Source organism: Galleria mellonella, unplaced genomic scaffold (genome assembly GCF_026898425.1).
Source record: "Galleria mellonella isolate WM207_F2 unplaced genomic scaffold, CSIRO_AGI_GalMel_v1 utg117, whole genome shotgun sequence".
NCBI classification, from domain to species: domain Eukaryota; kingdom Metazoa; phylum Arthropoda; class Insecta; order Lepidoptera; family Pyralidae; genus Galleria; species Galleria mellonella.
Genome location: NW_026441980.1, coordinates 6,685,687 through 6,701,726, shown reverse-complemented (window position 1 = coordinate 6,701,726; position 16,040 = coordinate 6,685,687). Strand labels below are relative to the sequence as shown.

The following is a 16,040-nucleotide window of genomic DNA, read 5'->3' as shown; positions in this document are numbered from 1 at the left end:
AGCGGGGCATCAGCGAAAGAGAATAAAAGGGCAGGTCAGTTAACCCATCGTAATGAATACTTCTAGAATTCAGCACAATAGTTTCCAAGGGGGACCATATGGAGGTCGAGCTGACAGGGTATATTGCTAGCATTGGGACTGATAGGCCGCATTACTAACAATTCCTTCCTCCCCTTTTTGCGTACGTTAAACAATGAAAATTTTTGCTTATCCTACAAACGACAATGATAGACAAATATCAATGTCAAATTTTATCAAAAATACCGAAAATACACCTATCCCCCGATTTACACGGTAGATACGTTCCTGAGAAAAACGTGTAAATCGAAAATTAAAAATTTTCAAGTAAAAACCGTGTAAATCGAAAGATGTAAATCGCTTGCAGAAAATGCATAATTTTGCTATTTAACAGTTGTGATTTTTTTCAATATTTTTAGGTGTACACAGAAATAAAAATAAAATGCATTAACAGGTTAAAATATGTAATATATTACGGAAACACTGTTTTTTTTTATTTAATTACAATACATTAAACGATCCAAAGCGATCCAAAATTTCGATTTTAGTTTCTAAAGAAATAATTTTTCTTTTAACTTCTTTCGACATTATAAGCCTATAATTTTTTTTTATTTATGTTAATTTATAAAAATCTTAATTATGCACTCACTTGTAATTTACGAATATGAAAAATTAAATCTTTCTGACACTGTGAAACTTTCACTCAAATACAATTTTCCGTAGATAAAACTTTAATTTTATGCGAAGAAATACAGACACAGTGTGCATGTGCAGCAAGTCAGCAATATCAGATGTGTACACAGCGCACGTGTTCAAACACAGTAGCATTTAGTAGAGTGCGATAAAAACAAAAAAAAACTTATTTGGAAAACCGTGTAAAAGCGAAAACGTGTAAAACAAGTACCGTGTAAATCGGGGGATAAGTGTACCTTAAATCTTTAACCAGTGTGTGTTGCCAGCATAGAAATGTTTGTATTTGCCAGTAATAGCCTATAAAATTGAAGATTTGTAATTCCTTATTCGTATAATAGTTATTATATTATAGTAATTATAATATAGAACCTAAACATGATCCTTAATGATTGCCCGTATATAAAAGTTTCAAATTACTCAACGAGCTATGGAGAGGGTTATACTAGGGTTTCTTTGCATGATAGAATCTGAAATGATAATATCCGTAAAAAAAAATTAAAGTAACTGGTCACATAGCACGAAGAACCGCAGCTCATGAGAAAGAAAAGTTTTTAAGTAGTGGTGTACAGGAAAATGCAGTGTAAGATGACCCTCTATTCAATTAAATGACGACCTTAAATGCATTACAGAGAATTCGTGGTTGCTCAGGACTATTACTTATGTTACTACAATTTATAGAGGAAGTCTGTGTTCAGCATTGGACAGATAACGGCTTATAAAAATATCATGATGTATAATTGAATCGATCGAATAATTTACGTCGTAGATAAGTTTTGTTTTTCGTTTTTGAGTTTTTAATAATTTTAAGACAATACAGTATATCATTGACATTGACAGTCGAAAAACTGTCAATGCCATTATTGTCAAATTATAAATTGATATTATTCCAGACAAATTATCTTTTTGAAAACTAGGCAGCATGGTTTCCGACCTTAGCCTGTTCCAAACGGAACAAACGTACTAAAAAAAAAAAAAAAAAAATAAATTGATATTTTGGGAATTCCGAATCAGACTTATCCTACCTATTTTTCTTTTAATATTTTTCCCCTCGTTCTAAAATTTTATTTATATTAATTGATTATATCAATTTCCATAAAATGTCTCATCAGACTGGTATTCAAGGTAAACTAAACAACTATGAATATAGTAAATACAAAAAATATTTCTAAAAATGTTTTGTGAAAATTCTATAAAAAATATATGTTTTAATTGTTACAGCTAATGCAGAACTAAAAAAATATATCGGAAAGTGTCGAGATGGGAAAATTCGGTATATGAAAATTAGCATAGAAAATGGTATGTATAGCATTTTCACACTTAACATTTAATTATGAAATACTAAAATCACATTATCATGTACCTAATAATCACACCTATTTGCTGAGCAAATCTACTCAAGTTATTGGTTAAAACTCAAAAGTTCATCAATGGATGAGGTATATTTATTAATAACGTTGTTATAAACGAGTACCTAATATTCTTATAGTCATCATATTTAAAGTAATTTATTCAAATTAGATTTATATAGATGCTTGTGACACGTCACTTAGTATGTTTTAATTTTCTAAAATTAGAAAATTGAATGCTTAGAAATAATACTTACTCAATGTTAACATTCAGTTATTATTATTATACCTTAATATGATCACCACAATATTATAGAAATTTAATTAGCTAGACTAAAGAATCTTTGTGTTTTACTACATTTAACATAATTAGTAAATAATGTAAGCATATTTTATTGAGTTTAGTTCTTTAAAGCATTAAGGTTGATTAGAACAAGATTATTTTGATAAACCACATATCACTTTACTACACCTCAATTATTATTTACTGTATTCCTTTTGTAACTGGTGCAATAAAGTGTAAACAAATAAAAGGAATAATAATCAATAATATATAAACAGTTTATACAAAATCCTTTTTAATACAGCTTTTTCTTTGTATTATTACTAGAGAAAGACTGTACAAAAGTTGGCGGCTTAGGTAGCTCTGTCTTATTTGTATTTCTGCCTTGAAGCATTGGTATTTGCATTGTTGTGTTTTGGTTTTAAAGATGGGATATGTCTGTGAATATACAGGGTACAAAGGCATAAAACCTTAGTCCTCAAGAATAGCAACACAAGGGGATATCATGGGCAAAACAATCTGTAATCTGTTATGTTCAAGATACTGTTTATGTCTATAGGTGATGGTTACTGTTATGTATGAAAATAATGGGTAATTGATTAAGTCAATTGATGTGGGTACCTGTATTATTGTTATGACAATTAAAATAGTTTTGCTTCCAATCTCAACCAATTTGTATCTTTTAGTTACCACTTTCTATCAAATGGTCTGTCAGTTTGTTTGCCATTCCAAATTGAATAAGAAAAATTATATATTTTACAATGCCAATGAAAAAACAAGTCAATGGAATACAGCACTGTTCACTCCAAAGTCGAGTTTAATTCTGTATAATCTCTTTTATATTTATTAAACCACACAGATGGTGCTCCCCCTTCATACCAGTGATCAATATTGCATGCTAGTTTTAGAAACTTTGGGTTGTCATAAATATCAAAATTTGAATTATATAATATATTATATGTATTTCAGAGGAACTGGCACTGGCTAAATATCACGCCATCAAAGGTTCTTGGGAACAGGATTTTGACAAATATTTGCCATCATTGATTGTTGAAGATCAACCATGTTATATTCTCTTTAGGTAAGTACCACTTGTTAGTCAAATTCATACATAAATAAGTTCCTGACTATAATCTGTAATAGAGTAATTAATAGATATTTGTTGCCATTATTGGAAATGTACAAATAATAGATTTAAAAAAAAAACTTCAATCATGGGAAACCTATTTATTTTTATTTAAAAACTAAACTACCAAACTGATTTTGATAGAATTTCTATGGGACCAATCTGAAAGTATATTTTTTTATATAAGAAAAGAATTTTCCTAATTAGTCTTTAATAAATTGAGAGTTCTGAGGTAATAAAAATACAACCAAATTAAGAAAAAGTCTGTTTTTATTTTTTGAAATTGGTTGATTATTACCAAAAAAGTTGATAAGTATATCCTGAATAATCCAAAATCTTATCCTCACTTCAATGAGTTAGGATAAAATGCAAACACATCTTAAAATAAAAAAGAAAAATACCAATATGGCCATGATTTTATTTATTTTATTTTACAGATTTGATTCAACAAATTCTCTCGGATATGAATGGCTATTGCTCAGTTGGTCTCCTGACAGTGCCCCAGTCCGGCAGAAAATGTTATATGCGTCAACGAAAGCAACACTCAAACAAGAGTTTGGATCCGCACATATTAAAGATGAAATGCATGCCACTGTTAAGGTAATTCAGAATTTCATGTCACTTTTGTCTCATAAATAGATTTACTAATACACATGGTACAAAATAATTAATATTAATTAAGTTCTTAAACCTTAGTTACACCAGTACTGTGTCATTATTTAATAACATTTTTTTTTACATTACCTTTAAGTCCTCTTAATTGTCTTAAAGATAAATTAATTAAACTTGCTCAAATTATAATCAATCTTGTTAATCAATTCTGTGTATTTCTATTCACAGGAGGAGGTATCTCTCAAAGGGTACAAAGCTCACTTAAGTGGTATCAGTGCTCCAGCACCACTCACTGATAGAGAGGAAGCATTGAAAGAACTTCAACAGAGTGAACATAACACCAACTATGGTACTGACTCAAGGTAAATATTATTATTTTTACTCTATAGCGACAGTACTAGAACTACAAGACAGTAGAACTCTGTAGCGACAGTGCTAGGAAGTAACAAATAAACATACACAGTATTTGTTTATATTAGTAAAGATTTCCCTTCTATTGCACTGGTATATTGTGCTTTATGTCCCTAATCACATTCTTACTCTGTCACAGAGAAGGTAAAATTATTTTTTATTACTTTTCAGGCAATCAACAATGGGAGGAGTAGGTTTTCCTATCACAGAAGCTACTGAGCAAGGCATTATTGATTTACAACGAGGTTCCTACAACTATTTACAGTTTAGAATAGGTAAAGTATTTTATTAATCTGTTTATTTTTATTATAATGTGAGGTTTGACCATATAGTCCATGAGTATAATTTATTTGAAAAAAAAGAGAGAATTCTTAATGTTTGATCACATTGTGCTGGCTCATGTAGTGTTTTTTCATACTATTCTTGAAAGATCCGAGGTTGTATAAATACAAACCTGATACAATTTAATTGGTCTTGTAATAAGAAAATTAATTATTTGTATACAATGTTGGATATACATTGTTACCTATATCAGAATAGAGGGAGTACAAATTGTTAAAAATGGAGATTAGCAACCCCAAACTTAGCAATAAGGTCGACCTGATATCCTATCAAGTCAACCTTCGATGGGTTCCCTTTGAAATCAGTTTCGATTATTGATTTATTAATGAATACATCACGATGTATCAACTAATCTGCTCCATCCATACTAGTGCCCTGCCGGTATATGCCAGTAGCGAAGGCAGGATCACCATTCCATTATCATCCATTAAATTTAGTATATATTGGAAATATAAGTGTTGTTTCATGTTTACATATACAAGTAATAATTAAGAGAGTGCTAGCTACATAGCAGCAACTACAAAAGCAGCTACATAAATAAATTAATTAAATAAAAAATATAAATTTTTGTGCTTTACTCAAAAGTCGTTGTCAGTCAACTTTTGTCAAATCACTAGCTAGTGAGTCTGTTACTGGTACCTGCAATTAAAAATTATAAACACAAACTTAGGTATGTTGCTGACATTAATATAATAGTGGCATATAAATCAAGAGAAACTAGAAATTTAAAGTAAAAAAAGGAATTATTTTATGTTACATATTATATAAATAAATTTTTCTATTTGACTTTTTCTAAAATTAAAAAAATGTCATAAAAATTTCAGATTTGGATGAAGAAAAAATTCATCTAGCAAAAGCGGCCAAAATATCTCTTGTTGAATTGCCTCAGCAAGTGCCAAGTGACCAGGCGAGATACCACCTCTATATCTTCACACATACTCACGAAGGAGACCATGTGGAAAGTGTTGGTGAGTAGGCATATTTTTTATGGCCTTGAAAATAAAAAACATTACTATTACATAAATGAAATTAAATGAGTTCAATTTGGAGTAAACAGTTAAAATAACAAAGGCCACATAGTATTAGGTTTAGAACCTGTTTAATTGCCTTGAGCGATCTAGGCATGCAAATATTTAGTATATTACAATTAGATTTTAAAAATTTAATATATATATAGGCATGCATGAACAACAATACGGGCTTAATGTAACTACACTTGACACATATAGATTGACAGATTTTCAGGGTTGTCAACATTCTGTTAAAAAGAGTATTATACTTATTTCTTGATTTCTCGATAAAATTACACGTAAATTAAACCAATAATTATTACATTAAAATACATGGCGTACTTACGATACTTCTAACAATATTTTTTTATTAGAAACATTCAAGCAAACAACAGTATAAAAATTTAATCTCAGCTTCATTAATCCACTAACATTCTACATATTCGTGAATTATTATATATTATTGTTTGTATGTATATTTACATACAAACAATAATATATAAAGAGAACCGGTAAAATGATGCAGATACGTAAGCAATATGTATGAAATATTTAAGTATAGATAAACAGACGACATTGAAAAAAAAATACAAAAAATAGAAATATAAAATAGAAGTTTTTAACGCTCAGCCGCCAACAATAACTTTTAAATAATTAATCTTTTCATATTAATGTTTCAGTATTCATTTATTCAATGCCTGGATATACGTGCAGTATAAAGGAGAGGATGATGTATTCAAGTTGCAAAGGACAATTTTTAGAAATTATCGAAAAAATGGGCATTGAAATAGCAAAACGAGTAAGTTGTTCATAATTGTGTGTTTAGTTGTTTTATTACTTTTTTTATTCACTAGCTTTTACCGCGACTTTGTTCATTGACCAGAATAAAAAGTAGCCTATATCCTTCTACTTCCTGTGTAAGATGTGTATACCAAATTTCATAGTGATTTGTTAAATCGTTAAGGCGATATGATAATGAACTAACTTACTATCACATTTATAATACTATTAAGGATATTGCAATGGTCAAAAACGCAAAATGGTATTCCAAAAAACCCCTGGTATTCCAAACATAAGGCAACCATATACGACTAAAAAGGCCTTATGCTTACATTATTATAATATATATAACAATGTATTTTTACAGTTAGAAATCGACGATGGTAAAGAATTGACTGAAGAATTTCTCTATGACGAGATTCATCCCAAAAGAAACCTTCACAGGCCTGCATTCGCCAAGCCCAAAGGTCCGCCAAACAGAGGCGCCAAGCGTATAACTAAATCACAATCTGCTCAATAGATATAAGGGAAAGTGTATGTATAGATGATTTTTAAATTACGCGCCAGTTATGTTAAGATTAAGACCTGTGCAGAAGATGGAATATTTCTAATATTTCTCTCCCGTTGTAAACTCTTATTTCTTTTAATAGGGTGAAAATGAAATGGTAACCCCGCTTGCACTATCGGTATAAACTGGCAGGGATGGCAAATAAGGACGAAGCCTGGTCAGTCGACCCATTGTGGCTAATTTGCTAGGGAATAACAACGGTGATTTCTAAAGCAAACCGCATGGAAATCTACTTGACAGGTTATATTGCTAGGATTGATGACTCACATCCCCATTATTAACAATCCTTCTCCCTCTCAGAAGTCCCTTTGTACACACATCTATATCCATTTTTCTATATTTGCCATGTTTTGTCAGGCCATGGACACAAATACAAATTTTGTCTCCCACAGACAAAATGGCACTCATCTGTACAGGTCAACTAAACACAGCAATCAGGATGAAATAAAAGTTGTACCATTGGAGATTATATTTTATCCAAGTATATTTTCACAAGATGCATTTGTGCGAGTGTAGACATGATTGTAGATGAATCCAATTGACGATAAATGCAATTTTTTACATATTTATCTAATGCATTACATGGTCTTTATTCTTCCGCTATAACTTCATGATGAGGTACAGAGCAACTTATTAACAACCATACTAATATAAAAAAAAAAACTTTATGACTGCTGTCAAACCCATTCTTTAGGTAGTAGATTAATAGACAATATTACAGTTAAATACAGTGACAATGATTTTAACTATTTATTTTAAACCTGTAAGATGAAATGTCCATTTGCATAAGACTGTGAAATATTTTCACTATTTTTATGTATTATATAGAATTGTAATTTTTTGGTCAACATGTTTTATAAATCATGAATTGATGTAGCTGCATGGTAAAAAGCATATTGTCACCGAGGTTGTGAATAATAATTGGATTATTATTAATTCTATAATACATACTATGAAACGTACTAGATGGCGCTAAGTGTTTGTACAAAATAAAAATAATATTAATATTGATTTTATGAATACCAACCATATAATGGTTCAAAGTTGATGCTGTAAAAAGTTAGAAATAAAAAAAAATGTTAATTTTGAAACCCGATAATGTATTAAATAAAGAAAAAACTAAACATGTTTTATTTATTACACTTGCGCCATCTATTGGCAGAAATTTAAAATTTGCTGGTTTCTCAATATATGCCACGCCGTTGTGGCGTCGTCCGGAGTTAAAGCCGGGGTAGTGGGGTTCGCTCTGAGGCCCCTACCTGACCAGCCACTATATGGCGATTAAAAAGACCTGGATTGATTGATTCTCAATATATATGTATGCATGTTTTGTATACCAACTATAAAACATTAGTATTATATATCAAAATAAAAGCAATCTTAGAACTAGTCTGTATTGGTGTATATGAATCGAATATTATTTTAATTATCGTGATTTTTTTATAATGGAACCCTAGATAAATGTCTATATTGTTCATAAATCACTTGTTCAGATGTATTAATCACGTATAAAACTCGTAAAGTATTATTAGCGCGTATATTCTATTATATTAGAATACTCTATAACTTTTTAATAATTTGTGTACTTTAAATGTATTCTCTGACTTGCTACAATTATTATAATCTTATGGCTTTTTAAAATTAAATTTCCAATTCATGTTATACTTCAATTATTTAATTCTCAGGTCTTTTCTAAATGTGTATATCTTTATATATGCTGAGTACAAGCAAATATTTAATTACCTATTTTTAAGTGTTAAATATTTAATGTAATAAGTGTATCATGTGTAAAACATAGTCGCTAATTTAAGTGTAATCTAGTAATTGCTGAAAAGGCTCTCTTTAGAAACACGAATTTGACATTTATATAAATGAATCATAGTTTAAAATATTTTTCTAAATTTCCGACTGAAAGCAAAATATTATTTTTAAAACTGATGTAAATTTTTTAATGATGTCTGTATATATGTATAACAGGAACAATCGTCGGAAACAACAAATATAGTAAGTTCATAAAATTATATTAATTAATGCAAAATAATTCATAACATGGAGGGTCATTCATATTTTAAAAATTTTTTATGTACTTTTTTTGTCCCCCATGTCCACATAACTGTAAAAAAAAAAAAACTAAAATTTAAAGCTACCATTGTAGGTGGATTCCAGTATTAAAGTAATTTGCACATATCTATACAGCAATGAGACCATAAATTAATATATCAAACAACTGTCTTGTAAGACCACACTTCCATCAATGTAGATATTGTACTAAATAGTGCCTTTATCAACTCTAGCATTGGTACAATAAATTATTTTCGGTGCTTGTATGAACAGAAACTCATACATTTTATTGTTTTTATTATTAAGTAGTTCCGCGCAAAAAGATACATATATAACCTTAATACTTTTTCGTAGACAATTCTAGATATTTTTTCATCTAATAAACTCTATTTTTTTTTTTTATTAAGACAACCAAAGCAAGCTGTACAATAGTAATTAGAATAAAAACAGTCAGTAAAACAATTTCTAGATAAACCAGTTTTTTATGAATTGTAAGGAACTCTACAATCTCGTGAAACTTAAGATTTTGTGTTTATAGTCTAACCATACACATATGTATATGCTGACGACTATAATACGTAATTGGGTAGTTAGAAGTATTTGTCTATAGTTGCCGTTGTAGTGACTGAAATACTCAACATGCCGAAATTTCAGATTAATTTGATTAATTAACATGATGATTGCTATCAACTAATAAATCGTTAGATCTTGATCTTGCCGTAGTAAAATAGTATGAATTCTAAATATAAGTAAACAATATAGTGAATTTTCATTCTAACATTTGATTTAAATATATTTTTTAGCAACTCTTTTTATATATTTTACGGTTTTATGAAATACACTCGATCCAATAAAGTTAATGCACAAAATGTTGTTTGAAAATTTAGATACTTCCATCTATTTTTATATAACAAAATTATATATTTTAATATTTGTTCCATGTAGTGTGCAATAATAAAAAATATAATGCTTTTATTATATTACGCTTTTTTATTTCACTCCCAATAGTCTAAAATGTTCATTATGATATGAAAATAGTATTGGCATCCCATTTTTATCTTGTAAAAATCATAGCTGTATAGATTTTTTTTAATCGGTGAAAATGTTGGTAATACCTGCGCTATCGGTATATTCTGGCGGAACACCAGTGAGAGATGATGGATGAGAATGAAAGCAGGTCAGTAGGCCCATCGTAACGAGTTCAACAATATCCCCGAAGGTTTCTAGAATCGCGTGGAAGTCAATTTGATACTATCAATCCCTTTCCCCCACATATATACGAAATAAAATCATGAGCTGATTCTCACGTACGCAAGGGAAGACCAGGCAATTGAACAAATAGGTAAAAAAACATAAGTATGTTATACTAAATCAGTGGATTAAACCTACAGAAGGAGAATCGTATCTAAAATATTATAAAGGCAAAATGGGGTTTTGTTACAAAAATTTCTACAACGCAATTATATTAAGTGTAAATATATATTTATTTCTCTCACAAGATAACAACAATAAAATTTACAGCTATATAGGTTACAATTTAAAACAATCTTTGTGAGGGACTGGTGTCGGTACTAGGATAACCCATCTTACAGATCACCAGGCTCCAAACTCAAAGACATCTATTTTACTTGATTTGTGAAGGTAAGAGTATACAAGTTAATAAATGACATTAGAAAAAATTTATAATCTACTTGTATGTACTACTTTTGGTGAGAGGATAAGTGAAAGGCGAACGAGTGCGTGTGAGTAGGTGCACGAATGCGTATGTGAGTGCTTGTGCGTGTGTTTATATATACATGATCTAGTTATTTTATCACCACAATAAAATTTTCAGTCTCCATATAAGTCAATTTTGCAGCCAATTAATTACAATATTTTTTTTCATCTATGATTTGCGTACATATATTAAAAATGTAACAGTTGTCAGCAATTCAGATTTACTCGCCTCTTATAATAAATGTATACGATGAAAACCAGCGTCGTGATATGCTAACTTCAGATAAAGCTGAGACAATATTTTGTCTATTTATCTAGTACATTTTTGTAAGCTGATGTAAAGCAATACATTTCTGTTTATTTATGTATTTATCTATTGATTTTATTTAATTGAGATTTTTTGGGGCAGTTTATTAAGAAAATCAAGTATTTTTACATATATTAATATATTCTTATTTACAAATTTTAACTTATTTATATACATGCTATTTTCTAATTTAATTCTTCTATTTTCAGTGGTCCTTTTTCTTCTATTAGAGCTTGATGATACCTTGTCAGATCGTCATTCTTTATTTTAGCTGATTTCTCTAATGCTTGGTTATATTGATCCTCTCTACAAAAAGAAAGTATTATTTCACATTATACTAAATTTCAGTAATTACGAGCTAGATAAAATTAAATAAAAAAAAAGAAAACTGAAATTTAGCAAGCACCATATTTGTCCTAAAGAAAATTTCAAAACAATTGTCGGAAACCAGAAACAAAAAGTTCATTTAATATCTGCTGTCCAGTTACATAAAGACTCTCATTTTTAATTTTAATCATTACTAAAATTTATCAAAATCTAATACAAGTAGCTATTATAGCCCAAAAGTTGTATAAGCCCCTACCATTATCTATTCAGGATAAGAAAAGACTATACCTGCATCATACAGTATTATTTAGAATTCCTACAATAATTATTAGTTTTCAAATACAGAATTGTATACACACCTGGCTTCTTTAATTTTATGCAACGACTTTCGAATATCATCCATTGTGATGCCAGTAAGCTTTAATAGAATTGCTATGACTGAACCCGCTACTAAACCTAAAATTGAACCTGAAAACCGAAGCATGTTATCAACAAGTAGTTCACAGCATAATTATAAATAAAAAATATGATATAACCAGATCAGGAAAGTCACAAACAAATCTATAAATATCTATTTTTTGGTCACCGCATGCATATGATGGAACGAAAAAACATCTTACGAATTCATACACATCAGATGAGAAAGAATAAGCATTGAAATTAATTATTGCTGAATTCATCACAATAGGCCAACTGAGCTGCTTCATTCTCAATATGCCCTGCCAATATACTGATATAGGTCACTATTTCGTTTTTACCCATTAAAAAAATACAACTATGGAGATTATTATATTATACATGTTTTTTTTTTGTTGGATGAAAATGGTATGGTAACCCCGCCTGCGCTAATATAGCACCAGTGAAGGGTGATCGATGAGAATGAAAACAGGCCAGTTAGCCTATTGATGAATTCATCATTTTAGCCTATCATGATGAATTCATCATGAAGAATTAATCATGACAGTTTCCAGAGGGAACCGCGTGGAGGTCGACCTGGTTAGGTATATTGCTAGCAATGGGATTTTTAGTCTCCATTACTAACAATCCCTTTCCCCCTATTATACATGTTGTATTAACCTAAATGAATATTTATAAAAATTATCAAAACATACCTAAGCCTGCGCCAACAAAAGTAGCCGCTAACCCTAGATTAACTTTATATAATCCTCCAGAAATTGCACCAGCCATTACATACTCCAGCACTGACGTATCATTTCTATATACCGATACTGTAGTCGCTACCAAACTGAAAAATAAAGTAGTATTTACATATAGGTTGTAAGGAAGAATTAAGGACCTGTTAAGTCCCACTACTGGTCATAGGTTTTTCCACATCTAGTGCCATGTTGGCCTGGAGAATTGATATAGGATTTTATTTAGATTTTCCTCTCACATTATTGTGAGAATAACTTTGATTTCTTAGTCATCTCTTATGACATCTATAATAATAGAAAATTTAGGCAAAATAACATACATAATGCATACATAAGCATAATGCATTCAGGCATGCTTATTTACATATAATAATAAATGCCACTTAATCACAACTGCCAATCATTGCCTGACCCTCAAGTTAGCTAATATTATACAGGACAGTGTGTAATATAAATTTTGAAAATTAATGTATATGTTACTACAAAAGCCCATACATATATTGGTAAATCTTGGATTTTACCAAAAATTCATAAGATTTACCAACTTGAGATGGTAAATGTAAAGATTTTATAAAAAAAAATCAACCAAACCAAACCTACTTTTCTGTCTACAAGTATGAATATACACTAAACATGTAAGATTTACCAATGTACAGGCTCTTATAATCACATATAATATATATTTTTAATACACTAATATATAGATTACATAAACATTACCTAAATATTCCTGTGAAGATACCTAATCTCCATCCCCAATGGTATGCGCCTTTTGCAAATGCTACAGTTACATAGTCTTGCAGCTTTTTCTGTAACCATCAAGAATAAATATGCTAACAATATGCCCTCTCTGCTCTGTCAGATTATACTGATACTGCAGGTAGGGTTACCACATTATGATTATAATCCTTTAAAAGAAAAGATATACCTGTCATTCTGACTTATTATCCTTAGCTAATGCCTCGCCACCATATACAGATATGGGTGGGGTTACCATTCCAATTTTATCCCATTGGCCTTTGGTCATACTGGTTCACTGTTTATAAATTCATCTTGATGGGACAAATGACCTACTTTTATTATCAACACATTCCCTCACAGATATCCAGCCAGGATAAATCAATAGCATTAGTAATTCATGTAATTGGAATGGCAGCTCCATTTCATTTACATGAATTAAAAGAACTACTACATATCATTGATCATATTTTGTTTTTAACACAAAAATTTTATATACAAATATAGAAAAAATAAAAACATTGATATATTAAAAAAGAAATGCAAAAGCCTATATATATAGTCATATTAAAAGTTCAAGTTTTGATCTAATAATTAAATTAATACCTTAGCTTGCATAGTTGATTTAAAAATAGTTGCTTGGTTGTTCTCAATGAAGTATACATATGCCTGTCTGGAACTAGTAAATCCACCCATGCAAGCACCGACAAATGCACCACAGAGGGATGCCTGAGCAACTGTATGTAATTCAGGGGAAATTTCATCAAATTCACTGAAACAGATATTTTCAAAATTCTGATTATAACAGCTGATAACCTCTGTACCTCATACTTCTTAAAAATAAACATTGCAGTGTTCATAGTGCTGTTTGTCTATAAGTGACGAATGCCACTTTTCATTATATGGACTAATATGTTTAATATATATCTTAATTTAAAATAAAACAGAAACTTACTTTTTTCTATACATTTTCTTTACTCTCTCCCATCCAGTTTGTGGCACTGCAGGTACAGGTAAATCCAGCATATTATAATCATTTTCATTTTTTCGATCAAAGAATGGAAGAATTAATGTGGGAGTCAAACGAACCACTGTTCTTAACATTGTGAAGTCCAAAATACGAATGCTACAAAATATAAATACTATAGAATTAATAATATAGAAAAACTATAAAATTGTCAATAAGAAAAACTATAGGAATATCCACCAACCACTATAACAATAAATATTACGTATGTTTATAATTGGATACGCAAATATAATTTTATATTTTAATTCAAATTACAAGCATTATAATTATAAAACAAGTATAACCGTATTGTCAAAAATAAAATAAAAAATCAGGGTTGCTAGAGGCTAAATTTTATTTTTACCAAAACGATTTTCCGAACTTTATCCCAATCACAACTTGTATTGTTTTTCACTAAGTATGTTTTACCATCATCATCATCTTGCTACCCTTATCTCAATTATTATTTGAGGTCGGTTTTAATATGGTTTTAAATGATTTGATTTATAGTTTTACAATCAGCCGCCTGCCTTGCGTCAATCCTCTTTGGGACGTATGTTTTACCATGTGCAACAAAATTAACGAATGGAAGAAGAAAAGTGGTTCTTTCTGTTTCTATTTTTTCTTTTTTCTTATCTTTTATTATGTATCTTCATATATTATATTTTTCTTTATTATTTACTTTCATAGACAATTACTAAAATTATTACCGAGATTTTTCAAAAATATCCAAAATCCTCTAAGCCCATTTCACTTTTATCCAAGATTTTATTTTCCCAAAATTACGCGATCAAAAAATTTTAACCCAAAAATGCGTAAAAAATACAAATTATGGCAATACTGATACAAAAAATTGACATTGACATTTGACAAACAGAGCAAGTGTCGCACTCAATACATTAATGAAATAGTAAATTAAATTCATGCAACTCATATTACATCTACATATATCAAATATTCGAATAGCGTTGTATAACTATTAATAATATACTTTTTTCAAAATATTGTTATTCATCAGCATTATTATAATATAATCAGCATTATAAAAAATATAAAATCAAGTTGAATTAACTAATTTCGTAATTTTTATACAAAATTTTTATTCGAAAAAACCGCGAACCTCTTGAGATCTTTTTTTTAGTACGTTTGTTCCGTTGTGAAATAGGCTAAGATCGGAGACCATGCTGCCTAGTTTTCAATATGATAATTTGTGTGGAATCTGTTGAAATTAGTCGAATTTACATTTACCATAGAAATAGAAATCCAAAGGTATTATCCTTAGTCTATGACATCAACCTATTTACTGCCCAAGAGATTCGATTCTGAAGCGCCATTTCTAAACCTGTGCCTTAACATTTTATTTTAGTAGTTTTATAACATTGCTGTTTCATAGATTATAACAAACTTAATATATAATTATTATTAATATATATAAACTTAATATATTTATTATTTAAATATATTAGAAATTTATTTCATTTTAGTTCTTGAAATAAAGAGATAATCTGTAGGTACCAATTTAAAGCAAATGTGAATAAA

At 29.5% G+C, this 16,040-nt stretch overlaps 2 protein-coding genes across 3 annotated transcripts; one reads left to right on the top strand and one right to left on the bottom strand.

The window, feature by feature from the left end:
• Nucleotides 1–1,674: 1,674 nt before the first annotated feature.
• LOC113511778 (twinfilin) lies at nt 1,675–10,228 on the top strand. Its single transcript, XM_052896400.1, has 9 exons — nt 1,675–1,833; nt 1,930–2,007; nt 3,310–3,421; nt 3,904–4,066; nt 4,307–4,440; nt 4,661–4,764; nt 5,656–5,799; nt 6,522–6,640; nt 6,989–10,228. The coding sequence occupies exons 1-9, from the start codon at nt 1,809–1,811 to the stop codon at nt 7,139–7,141; spliced, it is 1,032 nt and encodes a 343-aa protein (XP_052752360.1). The 5' UTR covers nt 1,675–1,808; the 3' UTR covers nt 7,142–10,228.
• Nucleotides 10,229–11,395: 1,167 nt separating this feature from the next.
• On the bottom strand, nt 11,396–14,861 carry LOC128200989 (RPII140-upstream gene protein). Of its 2 annotated transcripts, none has more exons than XM_052896405.1 (7): nt 14,704–14,861; nt 14,448–14,618; nt 14,099–14,264; nt 13,475–13,563; nt 12,713–12,846; nt 11,960–12,068; nt 11,396–11,579 (listed from the first exon to the last, which is right to left on the bottom strand). In XM_052896405.1, exons 2-7 carry the CDS (start codon nt 14,594–14,596, stop codon nt 11,459–11,461), a joined length of 768 nt encoding a protein of 255 aa, XP_052752365.1. In that variant the 5' UTR covers nt 14,597–14,618; nt 14,704–14,861; the 3' UTR covers nt 11,396–11,458. The 2 variants fall into 2 exon arrangements, with proteins under 2 accessions (XP_052752365.1, XP_052752369.1); XM_052896409.1 differs by having other exon boundaries at nt 14,448–14,634; nt 14,704–14,842.
• Nucleotides 14,862–16,040: the final 1,179 nt, after the last annotated feature.

Excerpts from the sequence above, each read along its gene's own strand:
- LOC113511778 (XM_052896400.1), top strand. The coding sequence starts at position 1,809 with ATGTCTCATCAGACTGGTATTCAAG. Across the intron at positions 4,441-4,660 it reads AACTATGGTACTGACTCAAG|GCAATCAACAATGGGAGGAG; the intron begins GTAAATATTATT and ends ATTACTTTTCAG. Across the intron at positions 6,641-6,988 it reads GCATTGAAATAGCAAAACGA|TTAGAAATCGACGATGGTAA; the intron begins GTAAGTTGTTCA and ends GTATTTTTACAG.
- LOC128200989 (XM_052896405.1), bottom strand. The coding sequence starts at position 14,596 with ATGTTAAGAACAGTGGTTCGTTTGACTCCCACATTAATTCTTCCATTC. Across the intron at positions 14,265-14,447 it reads AAGAAAATGTATAGAAAAAA|TGAATTTGATGAAATTTCCC; the intron begins GTAAGTTTCTGT and ends TATCTGTTTCAG. Across the intron at positions 12,069-12,712 it reads TTTTGTTGGCGCAGGCTTAG|GTTCAATTTTAGGTTTAGTA; the intron begins GTATGTTTTGAT and ends TTCGGTTTTCAG.